Genomic DNA, 18,577 nt, shown 5'->3' with positions numbered 1-18,577 from the left:
CACCTCCTTATGTTACTGCTTTGTGATGGGCTACCTCGGGTGGGGACGGTCTGAATAAGGAAAATCTGTGAGGATAAAACATACAAATATGGCTGTCGGGTGGCGTATTAACTGCCCTTGTCACATAACAGAGAGGAGAATGGGCACACGGCCTGCTCAGGACCCCACAGTTACTGATGGATGTTGGAGCGTAACCTCTAAGTCCACTAGTTTAAAATGTATTTAGGCTCTTTCCAAAGTAATCTCATTTACTAAAAATGATCACACAGACCTACAGCTCCATCTATTGATATATATACGCGGTTTTATTATTTTTATGGTAGAGCATTACTAAAACTCAAACCATCGCAGGAATATGCACTTTTCTCACTTCATAATTGGTTTATGAAATCAGGCAAAATGTGATCTGTAGAGCAGTCAGGAAAAAATCGTTTTGGTTTTTTTTTCTTATTTTTTTCTTTTTTTGATATGTTAAATCAGATTATGATTAATTGTGCGTTTCACACTGTTGGCTATTTATAAATTGAAATTGGAGCCGCACGGTTGAAGGAGGCTTTAAAGGCAACTTCTTTAAACTCATTGGTTGCTTGTAAATGTAGAACTTGCTACTTTATATAATTTGAAGTTAAAAAAATATTGTCAGCATTTTACCAAATGCCTTTATTTTAAAATTGAAGTGTGTGGTGCTCACGTCATATGTGTATGTATAGTGTGTATGTACAGTATGTTTTTATTTAAATATATATTGTATTTTATTTTTACATCAGACTCAATCTGGATGTCAAAATATGCCGGATTTAAGCTTGAAATTTGTCCCTTTATACTGTTTGTTTTAGGATTTTTTTTTACTAAACATCTTTATAGTCTATTATATAATGCAGCAAAAGACAAATCACAATTTTGCCATAATTCCCGTCGGCTCTCATCTTTATCTAGCCTTCTTCCTATTGTTCAGCAGTGCTTCTTTGAAATATATGTGTACAGCAAGTCTTTGATGTGACACAATGAATAATGTAATCATTGATCTCAGCCTGAATGGAATATCCTTCCTTCGATACAAGGAAGTTTTCTAGCTTCAGGTTGTCTCTGGCTTGCACGCTATGCTTCAACTGCAGCAAAAAGTCAGTTTTTCTCCCCAATAAACAGTACTCTATTAATATGCACAACATGACCGTTTTTAGTGGAAGGTTATTAGAATGCTAGTTTGTATCCTCCAGTGAATGAAATGATGTGTGATTATGAAGTCATCAGGCATGGACCAGTAAGACTCGAGAGAGCCTCCCCCCTCCGAGGTCCTTAGGGTGCCATTGATTGGTGACCATGTGTTTGTGCCCGATAGACTGTGAAATGGTGTGTTGCTACACGGCTGTGCTGCACCTGCGCCCCACCGAGGTGATTGATTGGTTTGGTCATGTGGAATGTTCCCATCTGCTCTGCAGTAATGTGTTTTTTTTTTTTCCTTCTATTTTTCCACGGCGAATAGCAAGTGCTTGCTGGATAGCAAAAGCTAGCAGTTAAGAAAGCTGTACAAGTCTTTCCTGCTCAGAGCAAGGATTAAACATATTTCTTTTCCGCAAGGGATCTGTAGTTAGCAACCAAAAGCTGGAAAGACCTAGAAGAAAATCCTTTGGGCCAAAGCGAAGCAAGGGTGATGATGTAAAGTGCAGGCCTGTGGCATGCGATGAATGTATGTCTTCATTTATTGGAATATTTATAAATCTGGTACTCTCACTACTGGATTTTATTTTATTTTTTACACGAGAATGCATGTGTTTAATGTATGAATAAGTACATTACGGTTGTATTGAGCAGTGTTGTTTGATATTTCTTAATCTCGGTCCCTTTTCATAATTGATCTATTCATTGCACCTAATGACTAATTACATATCAGAGCACATCAGTGACTGCATTCATCATTGTAGAATGTAATAATCAATGACATTTCAACAAAGAAAAAAAATAAATATGCAAATAAGGACTCATTAACATTTGCATGAGCTGTTTGAATAATCACGATGCTGACAAGGCTGTAATTAACAGAAATTGATGCTGAGTTCAGGATTTGTTAGTGTGTTTTCTCAGCGTTTTATTGTTGTCACTGCAGGGGCCGAATGGAAGTTCTGCTCTACTTGTACCTTGACCGAATCTTTCTGTGATGGCTTGTGCCAGATATTATAGGCTCACGCCCGAGGGTTAACCTCTCTTGATCCATAAGGCCTACTTGCAAATGGAAATAAAAAAGTTAGCAGACCCCCAAAATCTTGTCCGGGCTACAGAAATCATTTTTATTTTTACGAGCCCTCGGCTAATCACTTGATTTACACACATGCACATACATACAGGTCGGGAGATCTTCGCCACATATAAAGTGTCACGTTCTAGAAGGTTAATCATCATAAATAAGCAGGTGGATTTATGCTTTAACCGGCATCTAGTTACTCTCTCAATAGAGCTTTAAAACGCCTATATGCTGTATTATTTTTTTACGCTTTCTAATAAAATATATTTATATCTAGATTTTATAATATTTTGCAAGCCTGATTTAAAAAAAAAAAAAAATTCAGCTGTAAGAACCTTCCAAACCTTCTTCAGGATCTTGTTACTTAAGCATTATTGATTGTGTGCAAACAGGGTCTTCTAATGTGTTTTGGTTTGTGTCTGTCAAAGTTTATCATACCATGTATACTCTTTACACAAAGCGTAGCATATATAGAAGACACCTGTCTAAATGACCCGCTTGTGACTTATTATACCATCCCAGGTTAAATAAGGCCTTTATAGTTCTCTTTTCGGGGTTGCTTACAGTGTGCCTCTAAGATTAAAAAAAAAAATGTTTGCCGTGTTTTCATTTATTTTTACCCAAAATAGACAGACTAGAATTTAAGAAAACATGAGCAACCCCAGGGCTCATTAATACTTTTACATTGGTGTTTATATCGACGTAACACTAGAATTTCCGCATCAGTGCGTCTAAACTGATGATGGCAGTAACATTTCTTTAAATATTCCCAATTTCCCTGAAGCTTTTAATATTCTGGTGACATAACCCAAACGATAAACTGTTGGGAAATGCACTGGACCCTGCATTGTCTGCTCCTTGTTTATTGTAATTGAAAATCACTTGCTTGGGAGACCGTTGGCTAATTATAAGCGCGCAATATCTGCCTCGTATTACAGCTCCCCCGCTTTCCTCCTCCTCCTTTTCCTGCCCGGCTTCCTGTTTTTGTCATGGATATTAACCGAGATGCACAAAACACAATAAAGCTGTTTATGTCAGTTTTTTTGGATGACTGCGAGTGCTGATTATAACAAGTTTAAGGAATTTCCTTTGTTGAATATGCACCCGTGCCATATGGCTGAACATGGAACATTAACTTGACAGGGATAATGGATTGTGCTATATGGAGATGATTGTGCCTGCAGCTTTACTATAACTCACTTGGGTTGGGGATCATAGGTTTATAGTATAGGATGCAGAAAACATCCAGATGGATTTACGTTACATAAAACAGCTACTTTTCTTTTGCCTTTCTAATTAGGCTTTTTTAAGGTAGTACAAAAACTCACATCAAATTAGCTATTAAAATTTGGGGTGGTTTATATATATATATATATATATATATATATATATATATATATATATATATATAGATATATATATATATATATCTATATATCTATATATATATATAGATATATTTAATTCACTTCAGTCTTTGGATTTACACATTGTAAAATGGTACTTCTGCTGAACAGTGCTTATTAGGTTTGGCACCTAGAAAATGCTTGAAATAAAAAGTAAGACAAACAGAAAACCAGTGTTTACTCAAGGGGACAAGTTACCATGTAACAGTTAATTTACTTTTACAGGCTCGCTGTTTTAACGGAAATGGCTGCCTTTTTTCTTACCTCTTTCTATTTGTACAGTTAAGCTAGGTAATGCAAGATTGGTTCAAGCGCTCAATCGATAAACAGTGGAATACAGTTAAAATGTCTAATTTTAATACAATGATGATACATCCATGAAACACTCTTATAGCGTTGCGCAATATTTTTGAATATTAGTGCTTTTCACATTGGAGTCCAATGAAATCTTGCGGGGTAGAAGCATCTGTACAGATGTGAAAATATTTGGAGTGTTGTTTTTAAAATATTGTGGAATGCTATGAAAGTTGTTTCATGGGTGTATCATCTTTGAATTCAAATTTTATGTAATTTAAAAAAGAAAAATGTATTTCACTGTTTATCAATTAAGTTCTCGCACCAGTTTTACATTGTTGTAATTTAATTTCTTGTTGTTAATTGGGAATACACTCCCTGGTGTTCTCTTAGAGCTGCTATTTCTTTTCTTTTCTCTCTCTATCCTCTCTCTGTTTGTTACTGACACAGACTTACACAGACGTCCCCACCATGACCTAAACTACCGTATTTATCTATGAATAGCTTAAAGTGACACTCCAGCTATCATGTGCACTTTGATACATTACATTTCCATGCAAATTGCAGAAACCTCCCCTGTCACCTAGAAATTTTCCATGCAGTAGATGTGCCTGGCTGAACATGTTGGCATGCGCGGTTACTGCCGATCAGCTCCAGTGCGCACCCCTGTGCAGTGTGCTGAAAGCACTCCAGCTGATTTCAATGGAAAGATTTTCCCGCTAGTTATTGGCTGCTTTAAGCTGCCAATCAGCGGCAAGAATTCTTTGGACTGAGCAGGAGGAAGGAAGCTGCAGCTTCTAGATCGAGTGGGTGATTTTGAAGAAAGCATGTTAAAGTATTCAGGGGAACAGTGGAGGTTGTGCCTTTAACTTGTCCTGAAAGAAGATAGTATATAGCTTTCCCTAAACAAAGTGCAAGCTCTTTACCACCCACGTATAACTATAGCAAAACTACACAAAGCTGGCCCAACCCTCCTTATTGAAAAATGTTCCCAACCCGTCACTGAAAGTGTTAACACGCATTGCATTTTAGAATTATAGTTCCTCTGCGTAGCACACACCAGAAGAACTCGTTTTATGTACTTCAGTTTCCCCCAACGCAGTTATACAGGTGAAAAACCGAAACGCGCCAGCTACAGGTAGTTTGAATAAATCATGGTAAAAGCTGTGAAGGTGGCAGTTCCCCTTAACATGAAATCATTTCTATACTGCTCAGAGCATGATCTTGTTATACACATGCCTGTCGGAGAATACACAAGCTACAGATGGATTTGCCATCAACCCCTAGGATTCTCCTGATGAATGGAAACTGTGAGTCAAAGAATGGATATTCTACTCACGTGGGAAATGAACAGTTCCCTGTATAATGCATCAGTGACTTCCGAAGACATTCTTTAAATAGATGCTGTGAGCATCTCTCTCTGAGGCTTTTCGCAATGGCTGTATATCAAGATGAGCCTTTTTAAAACACTGTGCACGTGAATGTTTGAAAGGTTCAGTTTCCACGTATCTCACGCACAAATGTTTAATCAAACAATCATGTTGAAGAGTACATTAACTGTCCATTAATTTTAAAAGCTTCAGGCATCTTAGCCATTAGTAACCAATTAATAGCCTACACTGAAGCTGTCAGTCATCACTTTAACCCTTTTGACATGAGGAAATGTCAAATGTAGAAATGTAGAGATGTTATTAACAGACATCAGTTTTAGTTTTGACCTAGATTAGATAGTAGTTAATATATTCTAGTGTCAGATAACATGGCCAGGATGCATGCTTTTGCTTACAATTTTGTTGAAGCAAATCAGCTTGTAGAATATCCTCTTCCCATTCAGCATTTTGGTTTTGTCGGGAAGCCATTCTTGTTGGTTTGTCTGTCTGTTTTTTATAGCTTATTTAGCCTGAATGCTTGGAACCTTAAATGACCAGATTTGTTAATTCTGGGTAACTCTTGTTATCATGGCACCTGTCAGTGGGTGGGATATATTAGGCAGCAAGTGATCATTTAACACTCAAAGTTTGTGTTAGAAGCAGAAAAAACATACAAGCATAAGGATCTTTGACAAGGGCCACCTTGTGATGGCTAGAAGACTGGGTCATGGCTTCTCCAAAACTGCAGCTCTTGTGGGGTGTTCCAGGTCTGCAGTGGTCAGTACCTATAAAAAGTGGTCCAAGGAAGGGAAAGTGGTGAACCCGAGACAGGGTCATGGGTGTAGCTCAAATTGTTGAAAAAGGTAATGCATCCCAGTTTGTTGTGTATGAAGCTTTATAGCAGCAGGCCGGTCAGGGTGCCTATCGGACATCGCTTACTTTTTTATCTCCTTTTTTTTAATAGATTTGGGTATTTGTCCATAAAACAATGTGCAATGTGCTGAAATGATCTACTTGTCCTTGATGTTACATGACCTGTGGCAAAAAGTACTTTCTGTCATACCAGAGTGTGCATGTTTAATATGTCTTGTAATATTTCCATATCCCTTCAAGGTATTTTGCTTTCTTGAATAACACAGACGAGTCAGGAAACCCAATACATTTGGTTTTGAGAAAAGCTTACTTCTTTCTTCATGCCATTCATGCACAATGCTTTAAAGTTTCTTCATTCCATCATTATGAGTTTTACAATGACAGCTTGAAATTCCATGTCTCATCATTCTCTAGGGTTTTTGTCACTTACAATTTGCTTTCTTTCATGTGAGAGTAGGCTTTCCCTCTAAATTTAGCAATGCCATATTTTAGTCACCGAACATCTACTTCAGATAGTTCCAGAAGTAGTTAGACTTATCCAGGCTTCACTGGCTTGACTCGCCAAGCCTCAAAGAGTATTGATTGGGAGCTGACGGCCCCAATGCCCTTCTCAGAATGACTGTACTGGGCTGTGATTGTGAACTCAATGAGATAAAGACTAGGTTAGAAGAGTGATTACATCTAGGGACCTGCTAATCACTGACCTCTGCGGGGATCCTTTGCTTTATCACTAATCTCACTTGCGCTTGGCATTTTCGTACGTTGCTGCCTCATCGTTCATAGTCGAGTGAGTAATTTGGCACGGGGAGAATAGGAGGTGGGTGCTGCAAGTCCAGCAGCTGTGCTTATTGTTGATATTTAAACATTTTCACTGTAGCCAGCAGCATGTTTGGCACAGGCCCTTGCCAGTAATGATTAAATTGTTATGAATAAAAGAAGGAAGGCATTCATATTAAATATATTACAAAAAAGATTTTTGTTATTTACGTTTTGGTTAGATTTGGTTTCTTGTATGTTAACAAATCTTCAATTATAGGTTACATGTAACGTAGACAAAAGCTTATTGCGCATGTTTGCAACAGGATGCAGAAATATTAGTAAATTCCATGAGCCAATGAGATGCTAACAAAATGGAGATGAGAAAGATTGTATCCGTGGTGCACCAGTGTCATCAAAAACATATTACCGGTAGTATTTCTCAATGCTAAGCTCGTGATTATACACACACTGCACCCTCTCAATGTGTAGCCCCCATAATCCTCTGTGTTTACGTACTTGTTTTTTTTTGGTATTTTTTCACTTGCAAACTGGTTCATCAGAATCCTGTCTATGCGTTTGGATTGTTCCCCTGTGCGCCACTTTCTTGGCCTGCAGGAGATAACTTTTGGCCAAACTCACAGATATCATAGTTCTATGTACCCACTAAACATGGATAAATGGGTTTACGCATTAAAATGAGAAGCTCCTTATTGGGAATCTACCTTTGCTGTATAGCACTGCGAGCTGCCGTCCATGTCTTTCACATTATTACACCCCCTCTGCTAAGTTGTTGATTGTTGTTGGTTGTTTGAGACTGCCTTGGTAAGGGAGGGTGATTAGTACAAGGAATGACCCTGCCTCTGATGTCCGCATTCGTGAGCGATCGTTTAAACTAAATGTTGCTATAACAAAGCAGTGATTAATGAAACAGCAAAAATTATAGGTCATTTTATTGTGACTGGAATTATTTTAATCTGTGACCACCTAATGAAACCAAATTTAAATAGATTTCTTTTTATAAAACATATATATATATATATTTATTTATTAAATACTCTTTTCTACTACCTTTACAAATGAAAATGAATTGGTACTTTTATAATGCTTTTTAGATTACGGAGGATGTCTGTGTGGTCCATGGAAAATGGACACAAACTAGGCAGCATTATGGAAAGACAACTGCAATTCGCAAGGGTTGCTATATATTTTGTATCACATTGTCCTACAATTTTCCATATACTGGGGTAGCTTGTGTGAGGAAAAAGTAAGTCGCAATCCATTACATACCTAACCAGGTTCTTCTTCCTAATGGTACGTTGCATTCCACATTTCAAAAGGTAGGCAGCACTGCTCTATAATACATGAAATTTGGAACCTTTGTTAAAATGAAGAAAACTCCCCAAATGCACGACATTACTGTTCAAGGGAGTCCAGCAGTGCAGAGATTTAACAACAAAGCATTGGCATCAATGGTAAATTAGGCTTTTGTAGGTTATGAACAATTTTTTTGCCCAGGTTCTTTTCTTTGGCAATACCTAAGAGCCGCTGTTTTCCGTCCAGCTGTGAGTTGGTTGTAAATTTCACAAAGCGTTGGCTTGAACCAGGTGCCTTAACTTGGCCCTTCAATAACCAGGGTTATTTTAATGGAATGCAGTACCTCTAAATAGTTTTTTGCTTTTTTTCAGAAGCCCGAGATAGCAGATAAATAACTTATCCACTGACTCTAAAGATAAGATATAATAAATATCAGCTTTCCAAATATATCCTTATCTACACAGTCTAAACATCTGCATTCTTGTGTTATCAGGAATACATCTCCAGTCCCCTCTCCTTATCTCTTGTTCTTATCTATGCTTTCTAACATTTTTTTGAATTACCATGTTTTTTTTTTTTGTTTTTTTTTATCACAAAAAGCTAAATATCCTGTTTACTATCTTTCTATTTTCCCATTTTTTTAATACACATTTTTTATTTTGTCACTTAACCATCTTCTAACTGCAGTGTTAACGTTGTGCTGCTCTGTGTAATGTGAGGTGACATGTGACTGGAGCAACGTAGTAGACTCGATCTGGGATGTGACATAAGCATGTGTCGTCTTCATGGTTTATTGTCCACGTGCAAGTGGTCAGCATTTCCATCCAGAAAGGGATTTGAGGAGTAACATCAAGACCCTACTCTGTGTTGGAAGCATACAAGGCATAGAATATTTTCCTGGAAACCACATTATGTTGAAATTGGGGTCATATTGAGCTTTTCTATACCCAAGAGACTCTCCAGACAATTGGTGTTTAAGATGAAAGTGGTAAATGAGAAGCAGAGGACATGGGTCTTTACGCAATGGGTGGTAGATTGTTTTATTGGTCTTTTTAACCAGTTATTTGCTGCATTGAGTGTATTTGTAGAAAGGAGGGAATGTGAGGTTAGTGGTGTAAGAGAATCAGGTTAGTGGAAGACAAAGAGCGAATGGGAAAGTGGGGTTAGTACAAGACGAGAAAAGGACAGAAAACATATGTTGGCCTTTCCTTGCTTCAGATGAGAGCTCGGAGTATTTAAGTTGGAACAGATTCCACAGACTCTGTATTTCACTGTAATCGGCACATAGCAAAGAAAAGTTTCCGTTCTAAATCCGGTTTGTATGGTTTGTTCCACCAGTCCAGCTTACAAGCCCATCTAGCATAAATCATCCTACTTATTAATTTTTACATATCTATAAATTACTGTTACAAGAATATTTGTTTGGAAACCTATTTAGAGTCCTGCACGCCTGGGCCAAAGTTGTTTATCATTTTCTGTACGAGTCTCGTTTTTAGGGAAAGGAAATGCTGACACTGTTTAATGTTAACAGCATGATTCATGCTACTTGAAGTAATTCTGCCTAGTTGCTTATTTGCTTTCAGCCTGATGTCTGTTACTTAAATATCCTTTCCTTGGAATTAATATCCTAAAACAGCAGAACATTTCATTTTTCAGCCGGTATGATTGGATATGGTATTAACTACATCAACAGTCATCAGTGAGGAGACCAAATCGGTTTAAAATTGTAGATGTGCGTTCCTCATAAAAACTCTTGTAGGCAACAATATTTTTCTGTTTCTCAATATACATCAGGGTAGCATGACATTCTTGGGGTTTGTGGGCGATTTGAAGTACACGTCGTAGAAGTCCAGCCATAATGTTTCTCTGTGTATACTAAACTGCCACGTCAGGCCTGCTTATCTCCCTGTGTCCGTCCTCCATGATGCATGATCGTAAAGTGAGTTCGCTGACGTTCCAACGCTCACCTGTGTTTGTGTGTATCACGGTTTCATGAACAAGCCTTACAAGCAGGGTCCTCCTTGCCTTACGTATTGCTTTGTCTCCGTCGATATGACTGGCATACGTTAAGCACTGCGAGTGAAACTAATATTTTTTGGCTGTATGTTAAGGAGGGGTTTCTGTGAAGGGGTCATTAGTTTGGGGTTCCTATATGGTACATTTGCCTGGAAACCTGTAGTTTCAGTGTTTCTTAGAGGTCAAAGAGAAAATGCAGTTTAAGCGATCCATAAAGATGGCGAGCCAAGGCTACCTATTGCCTATTGGTTTTAGTTCAGTAGCCACAATATATCTCTTAATAAATGCCCCCCTCCTCCCCTTTTTGGGCAAAGGGTGCTTGCTACGGTTAAGCTTTGATTGAGAGACTTTGTGTCGCATCAATCCTCCAGGTTTTAGCTTAATTTAGAACTGCTAGGTGCAAATTTCAGTGTACAATTATTTATTTGATTGAAATGCTAAGTGGCAGCTTTTGCTTTGAAGTATGATGAAAAGATAATTGTTCTGCCTAATTTATGTGTAATATTTTTACTCTGTTTAAAGCATGATATTTTTTCTAAATTGTATGTGTTTTTTTTTTTCTTGGTAGACCTTCAGAATTTTAATTTTGTTGGTTTTATTAATTTTTTTTTAACAAAAATGATACAATTCTCCCTTTCTTTGCATTATTGTATCTGTATATTAATTAAATGGATGTATAATTTACACAGCCATTATTCAATACAATATATATGGAAGCTGGCGTCCCTAGGCACAATCTCTAGGTAGCGGTTTGTGCCGCTGTTTATTGATGAGGATGCAGCGTTGGTGACCCCAACACTGATTGTTGGGACAAAGGGGCTAGAGGGGCTACTTTATTATATGTTTAATCTGGCCGTGTACTGTGAATTATAACTTCCCAATGTGCCGAGTGGTATTGTTTAATCAATTCTATGGAGCCACTTTGTCCATTGGTATTGTATCCTGATGATTTGTTTCTACCCCAGGCATTTCATTCTGTTACGTGAATGATATGCATCACAAATCAATAGATATTTCACTAAAATGTTGTACAGTGCTTAGGATTTTAGCTAGTACCCATTGCTGCCCAGCATGCAGCGTCCTGCAGTGTTTTGGTAAAAATGATACTACTACTTGATGTGGATTACTTGCTGGCGTTCACTCCGTTATGACAGCATCCTCTCTCCCTGTAGATCCAGAATCCAGTGAGAAGGGTGATATGGTCTACCTTTTCTTACCCATTCCACCCCCTTTTTACAAATAGTAAAATAACTTGGACTTGGGAATAAATTTCTGTGTTTCATTTGCAGGGAAAGCATCGGACAGAGGCCCATTCCCACTGTATGGGAGAGACACAGCCGTGCCTGGTTGTCAAGTAAGTACAGCAATTTGTGTTATTTTCAGTCTGCTTCACAATGGATGGATATCTTATAAAATAAGTGCTACTGGGTTTAACAATAGTTTAGTGCACTTGTTATCTCTGTGTCTGTGCGCTAACACATTAGATAAATGCACCATTGGTACCATTTTGAAAGCCCTCCTCAAACAAAGTTGATGTCATTCAGCCCATAGTTTGACATTAACTGGTTTAAGTTGATGGGCTTTGCTGGGGTGACACATACAGTGCATTGTTGGTAACAACACGCAATAAAACGTATAGAATTTCTGATTGCTGTAAGTTCTACAATGATTTTTTTGGGGGGCGGGGCACATGCATTGTAACAGTGTTCTCCAGTTTCATTATACATGTGTGTGATGTCCCGTAGTGTGACCTGCTGAGTAATATGGTTAAATCGGTATCATGCATACCAAACAAACTGCTCTTTTCAGTAATGTTAGTCTTGTTCGACTTAAAGAATGGGTAAGACAGCCTTTTATTTTAACTGTCATTGCTTTCCCACCTTTCATTAATAAAGATATATGTACCATTAGCATTCTGGATCAATGCAGAAACAGTTCAATGGCAGAATAATCCATCAACATGTCCAGTAATATGGCTGGAGCTGATTATGTTTAATAGGCTATCCGTTACTCCGTTGTCATAATACTGAAGCGAGATGACTCATTTGTACGCAGATGATTACATCATTTTGGCATGATGTAAGAGATAACAGACACAATTCAATTTGCCTTCTCTTTGGAAAGAAATTTCTACTGTCTTCCTCAAGATCAGATTCATCGCATTCGCTGTTACATTTTCTGCTAAGTATTTTCTTGATCAAAGGTTAAATAATATTCATACTTTCAGATAAACTGATCCCAAATAATCTCTGATTTAATCATAACATTTATTAATATCATCAAAAGTTATGCAGGCAAAACTTAAAAAAAGAGATACTCAGCTCCAGATTTGTAGTAGAAATGTAGTATTTAAAGGAATAGAATGCAGCATATATATACTGTAGATATTTTACAAATAGCAATGGGATTCCTATTAATATGTGCTTCCTCCCTTCCAACATTTGACAATGTGCTCCAGCTGTCCTGAATCCCAGAACTCTACTGTTATATTTAGCAGACTTCAAACATCTCACCCTAGGTAGCAGTCTCCGTGCTGTCTTTCTAGCAAGATTACTCTGATTAGTGTGACAGGATACAATTGATGGATGACTGTCATTATCCTAAACTTGCTGGACGATATAGCAGGTAGAGATTATAATTCAAATTTCCATCGTTGCGTCTGCTGAAAGTTTTCATTTTCAAGCTGGGGAGAGGATGTGCTCTTGGCTTATTAGCGATCAGTTACACTGACCGAAAGGCAACACCTCACACAAAAACACAGCGACGTGGGAAAGGAATGAATATGTGATCAGGCGCACGGAGGATGACTTGAAATGCTTACAGGTTAGCACAAAGCATTTAATGAAACCTTGTCTGAGACAAAACACTAGAGAGGATCATAATTAACGTCTCATTTTCTGCCAGTTGCTATTGATTACTCATTCAAGATTCCTTTGTTCTTGAAATTGTAACAACTGTATTTCACATCACTATCTAATGAGATCCTTAGTATTGGATCATTTAAACAACATGCTCATAATTGCCGGCTTACCCATAGAATTTCAATGTTAAGTGGATTTACATTATAATAAAAGAATAATCCCAACTTTTTCAATCCTGTCGCGGGAGTAAGCAGTGTGCTTTTTAGACATTGTTGTGAGAAGATTTCCTCCTATTATCCAGCCTGCAATTAAACATTTTGTTTGCTGTATTGATCACGTGAAGCATCAAATGGGATTTATTTAAACTTCCCCAAAGACATATATTCTGGTCTGCATAAAAAGACAAGTTTAGTTGAGCGTCTAAGAAACCAGAGAGTTTGATGAGATGTTAAATGCAAGATAACTCACCGAGGATGGCTGTCCTTAAGAACCTGCCCTACATAATATACCCACTTGGGAGTATCTTCAGTTTTAGTTATTGTGTACCATTACAGAGGAAAATTTTCCATCACCATATCAGTCTGATTCTACCCCAAGGGCAGTTCACAACCAAAATGCAAGGCCAATATCCTCTTCACAAGGGAGCCAACAACCCCAGACAAACGCCTCTGCCTTCATGGTCCTCGTCAGTGAAGTCCAGTCCCTCTAGGCACAAGAGAGCAAGGAGGCTTCGGTGGGAATTAGCCATAAGTGTGATTGTTTACACAAAGGTGCTTCTGGGCTCCATTCAAAATGCCTTTCTGAACTCAACTTTACTTGGCTATTCTAATTAGTCCAATAAAACAGTGGCATTACATTTTTTTAACATACTTTTCTAAAAGCTGCACAGGTCTTACTTAAATTACAAGCTAGCCAAATCACATCTTCATCCGGTGATTGCTTTATGTAAAGTACCTTGCCAACAGACAGTATTGTTTCAGAAAGACCAACGAGCAAAACCAGAAACATTATTTTTGTAACTGGTAAGCATCAGCAAGCAGTCTTTTTTGCCAACATTAGACTACTGCACATACGCAATTATATTATCCAACATGTTAACCTGTGTTGCTTGAAGATAACCAACAATTGATCTCCATTAATTGGGTGAATGTGTAGCAGGTGTGTGATAAAGTGGTTAGAAGTTCTTCTCAATGAACATGGGTCTATAAGCACCATAGACAGATGGTCGCGAATAAGCCTGATGCAAATAAACACAGGACTTTATACAATGTGTGCATTCCCTTGTGCCTTCACGTATTCTCTCCTGAAGGAGGCCGGGAAGATAGGATCAGTTATAATCAATATCTCTTAGCTGGCTCAAATGAGCAGATAAATCAATACAATAGATTAATAAAACATACTATGTGTTCTTGTTGAAGAAATGAACAAAGACCTGTCTGGTTTTACTTGCTGAAGTGACAACTCTGAACACAAGACTGTTGACAAAACAGGTTTTTGTAATTCAGAATAGCACCAAAAACATTGATAGCGGATGTGTAAGAACCAGTCCGCCCTTTAACCCTGTTCTCTATCTAGAAGGCACAGAATGGATACAGATGGCCTAAAAGAGCAAGTTGACCTATCTAGTTAGACAGTTTTAAATTGTGTTTTACTTACCAATTATTTAGGATAGCTTTCTAAACAACACCTTTACTGGGTCTGCCTGTGCTACCTCCACAGATTCCAGCTATCTAAATAATCTTCTGTAAAGTAGAATTTTCTCACGTTACTCCTCAGTCTTCCAAAGCAACAAAATGCACTAAGCATATCTCATTTATGTTATATTTATACTGTGTATTATTATGGTTAACTTTTATTTATATAGCGCCAACTATTTACACAGCGCTTCATACAATACATATATTTAAAGGGTATAATGAAACCAGAAATGATATACTAAGACAAACCAATACATTAGATAAGAGGGTCCTGTTCACAAGCTTACAATCTAGAGGTGTGTTTAAGTCTATTTCACAACAAAATACAGAATTTAAAGAAGTTTAATTTGTCACTTTTACTACTTTAGTTTTTCTGACCTCTTCTATAGAAAACTTCCAGACTAATTCAGGCTTATGAATGATTGCAGTAATAGTGATTAATGGCACGGGCTTGTTCACACTTTCAGTTTCCTTTCCTTTAGATTTGAAAATCCAGCAATTATGATATGTTGCCTATGAAGGCATAGAGTTCTACCGTGTTAGTTATAGAAAGAGAGAAAGCTAATTTCTATAACTGAAGAAGAGACCTAGATAGTCCTGAAAGCTTGCAATCTGTTATATGTCAGTTAGCCAATAAAGGTATCATCTTTACCAAATGTTGTCCATGTAAGATTCAAGAGTGCGTTGTGTAGCATGATTGACCATCTAGCTTGGCTTGTTGTTTGGGTTGGCCCTGTACTGCATTAAGATTTTCCTTCATTCCAACATGCTTGTGATGTAGTTTATTACCATTTCTATTACTAAAACTATGCTTTAGGGATTAATGATCATCTCGGTGTACAGTGCATGAAAACAGACATTCCTGAGTTTACAAAGGTCAAATAAGGGAAAATCCAGCGCCATCAGTTCTCCTCAATTCAACAGCTTGAAGACAAATCCAAACTAAGTAAAAGCATCCAGCCGCTCAGGGAGTTGGTGCCGCTGGTTTTAGCTGAAGTGAGTTGTGTCATCAAGAGCTGACCTATTTTGAGCTTAATTGTCATAATGTATGGACTATTTTGTTGAGATGGATATGGTGTGAATTTTTATGAAACTTCAGTTTGAGAAGGGATAATGTTTTTGGCACCGAATCCTGGCGGTAATACAGGTTTACCCAAGTTAAAGCTTTCATGTGATATCAGTTGGTGGCACAGAGATCATCGCCTGGACAAGTGTAAGGAATATATTTGTATGTATTCATTTCAGTCGCTTTATATACAGAAGCCAGAAAAGGCTTGAGGCAAAGTGTAAAATGCTCTGTATAGGGCACTGTCACGACTTTCTGCCCTTACAAAATGCAGTGGAATACATTGACTGTAGCCCACTAATGGAGTAAATTCATCTCCTTCAACTTGTAGGTATAATATCCTGGGAAAAAAGAACAAGATAATAGCCTTGTGATGGGTTCCAAACATCTCCCCAGAATTCTTGTAGCAGCTGCTCTAATCTGCTGCAATATCAACTAACAAACAATATCTCATTAAGGGGAGACATCAAGGCAAAATGGAAAAACCAGACATACATTAACTAAATAAAGCCTGCCATTACAATTACAAAATCAAACCAGCATCTTTCTGATAACCATTCACATCTGAAATGAATGCAAACCATAATAAAGGAGCCACTAACTAACATTGTTATTTTAGTTACCGTTCAACTTTGTGTGGCTTTTCAGGTTCCTCATACAAGAGTGTCCCGTATTAAATGAGAATGTTTTGGGTAAAGTGCTTTAGTTCTCTAAGAAGAAGATGATATAATTGTAATTATTGAAAATAAAAGTTGGCAAGCAATATGTTTGAACAGAAGGGTTCGTTAAGAAGCATAGATATGTTAAAGCTTTCTCTGGAACCTGGTATTAAAGCATAAATCATTTTTTTTTGTGTGTTTTCTGCAGCCCAACCTCATTCGAGCAGACATTGGACTTGGAAGTTCAGGACAGCTTCCACCCTCAGGAAAACCAGGAAGTCCTTACTTCCCATTCTCTGCTTCAAATCCGCGTCGGAGGCCCTTGCAGGATACAGCAGCAATTGGTTAGTCATTTTGTATGTTTGTGTACGCGTGTGTGTATGCACATGTATGGCTCAAAAATATCACCTAGCTTTCCAGCCATAAGAAAGTTTTTTTTCATATACATTATTATTATTACATTTCTTTTTTGTTCCTCGGTGTGGTGTAAGGGATGTGTCTGTACCCTTGCACGCATGTATTGTTATAGTATGTTTGGTCTGTTCGCTAAAGGGAGAATTGGCAGTTGTTGTTTCAGCTTGTCTGGTCTTTTATACAGCATATTTAAATCAGTGACCCTTCCCCTAAATCTCTTCATCCCTTGAGTCATCCACACATTGTGTAGGGACAGCTCAGCCCTTCTTAGTGGAGAAACCTGCTAGCAATGGCCCTTCATAATGAATAAGTGACTTGAGAGAGTTGAAATCACTCTCCTGACATCTTTTCCTTTAGTGAATAAACCCTTGTATCTGCTGTATAGTAGTCTTCTGGATCAGTGATCTGACAAAGGCAGGTAAGCACCAGAGAGATCAGAATCTTGTTGGCAGCACACAATCAAGCTTCTGTGACTTTTACACTGTGTATGTAACCGAGAAATTCTCACATAGCTCAATGAGGGACCGCTGTGCGGAGTCTTCCTCTAAGTCAGGATTTTGATCCACAGGTGCCAAGACTTTCCTTTACTGCAGCCACTTCACCCATCACCTAGTTATATTCTATAAAGTGTTATTCATTTACGAAGGGTTATTTATGGAAAGCAGATCTAGTGTGATCAGTGGCATGTTCAGCGGGAGCATTCAATTTATTGCTACTTTTACTACCCTTTCCTGAATTTTCTCTAAGCCTGCAACATTGTAATTTAAGTTTTGAGTAAAGTAATGCATTTAATTGTATTTTGTAGTATGTGAAAAATATGTACATATTTATTAATATTGATTTTATATAGCACCATCATATTCCTCTGTGCTGTACACACATAAGTAAAGACTTAAAGGTTACGAGGACCCATCCTAACCAAACATGCAGTCAAGAATATATATGTAAACCTTTCTTTTTGTGTAATATAAAAAAGAGGGGTACATTTGATCAGAAAACAAAATTAGGGAAGGCATGTTTTTTTTTTTTTTTTTTTTTAGAAATTATGAGGAAGGCAACTGATGATTCAGACTTCTTTATTCACTACCGTTCAAACGTTTAGGATCGCAAAATTTGCCTTTCTTTCAAAAACAAGGACATTTCTGAGCAACACCAAACTTTTGAATGGTAGTGTATATCTGAACAGTATCGTGCAACAAAAGAAAAGAAACATTGAGACCAGCGATTAAATCACTGACCTTGATTGGAAAAAGGCTTTAGAGATTATACGTGTGATGTCATTCATATTTATAGGGTCTGTACAAAGCATATTATGTAACCGGCTTTGCCAAAAGGTGAACTGTGTGCTTTACGAACACTGCGTACCGATGACTCACAAGAAGTGTTTACGTTATTTAGCATCTACTATACGAATAAACACCTTTTAACAACGGCTAGTATGCAAGTACAAATATCTGCCCATTGTCTAGTCTAACATCGCTATTATGTGAACTTTGTAGTTGTGCTTTCAGATTTTTAATGATGCAATACTTGTATTTATATAATACTTTGGTCCCGTATTTGGAAATATTTATTTGGTTTTAAAACGAGGGAAATCCTTTCTTAGTTT

The 18,577-nt window shown here is 37.6% G+C and overlaps 1 protein-coding gene across 9 annotated transcripts in view; it reads left to right on the top strand.

Annotated features, from left to right (window-relative positions):
* Positions 1-18,577, top strand: part of TCF12 (transcription factor 12) — a 101,398-nt gene that overhangs the window by 44,369 nt on the left and 38,452 nt on the right. For all 9 annotated transcript variants that reach the window (XM_053464192.1, XM_053464191.1, XM_053464199.1 and 6 more), the window contains 2 exons: positions 11,561-11,625; positions 16,763-16,898. In XM_053464192.1, coding sequence (XP_053320167.1) covers positions 11,561-11,625; positions 16,763-16,898 — 201 coding nt within the window. The remainder of the gene's footprint in view (positions 1-11,560; positions 11,626-16,762; positions 16,899-18,577) is intronic.

This window comes from Spea bombifrons, chromosome 4 (genome assembly GCF_027358695.1).
Source record: "Spea bombifrons isolate aSpeBom1 chromosome 4, aSpeBom1.2.pri, whole genome shotgun sequence".
Taxonomy (NCBI): Eukaryota; Metazoa; Chordata; class Amphibia; order Anura; family Pelobatidae; genus Spea; species Spea bombifrons.
Note: the sequence above shows the minus strand (reverse complement) of the source record. Positions and strands in the feature narration are given on the sequence as shown.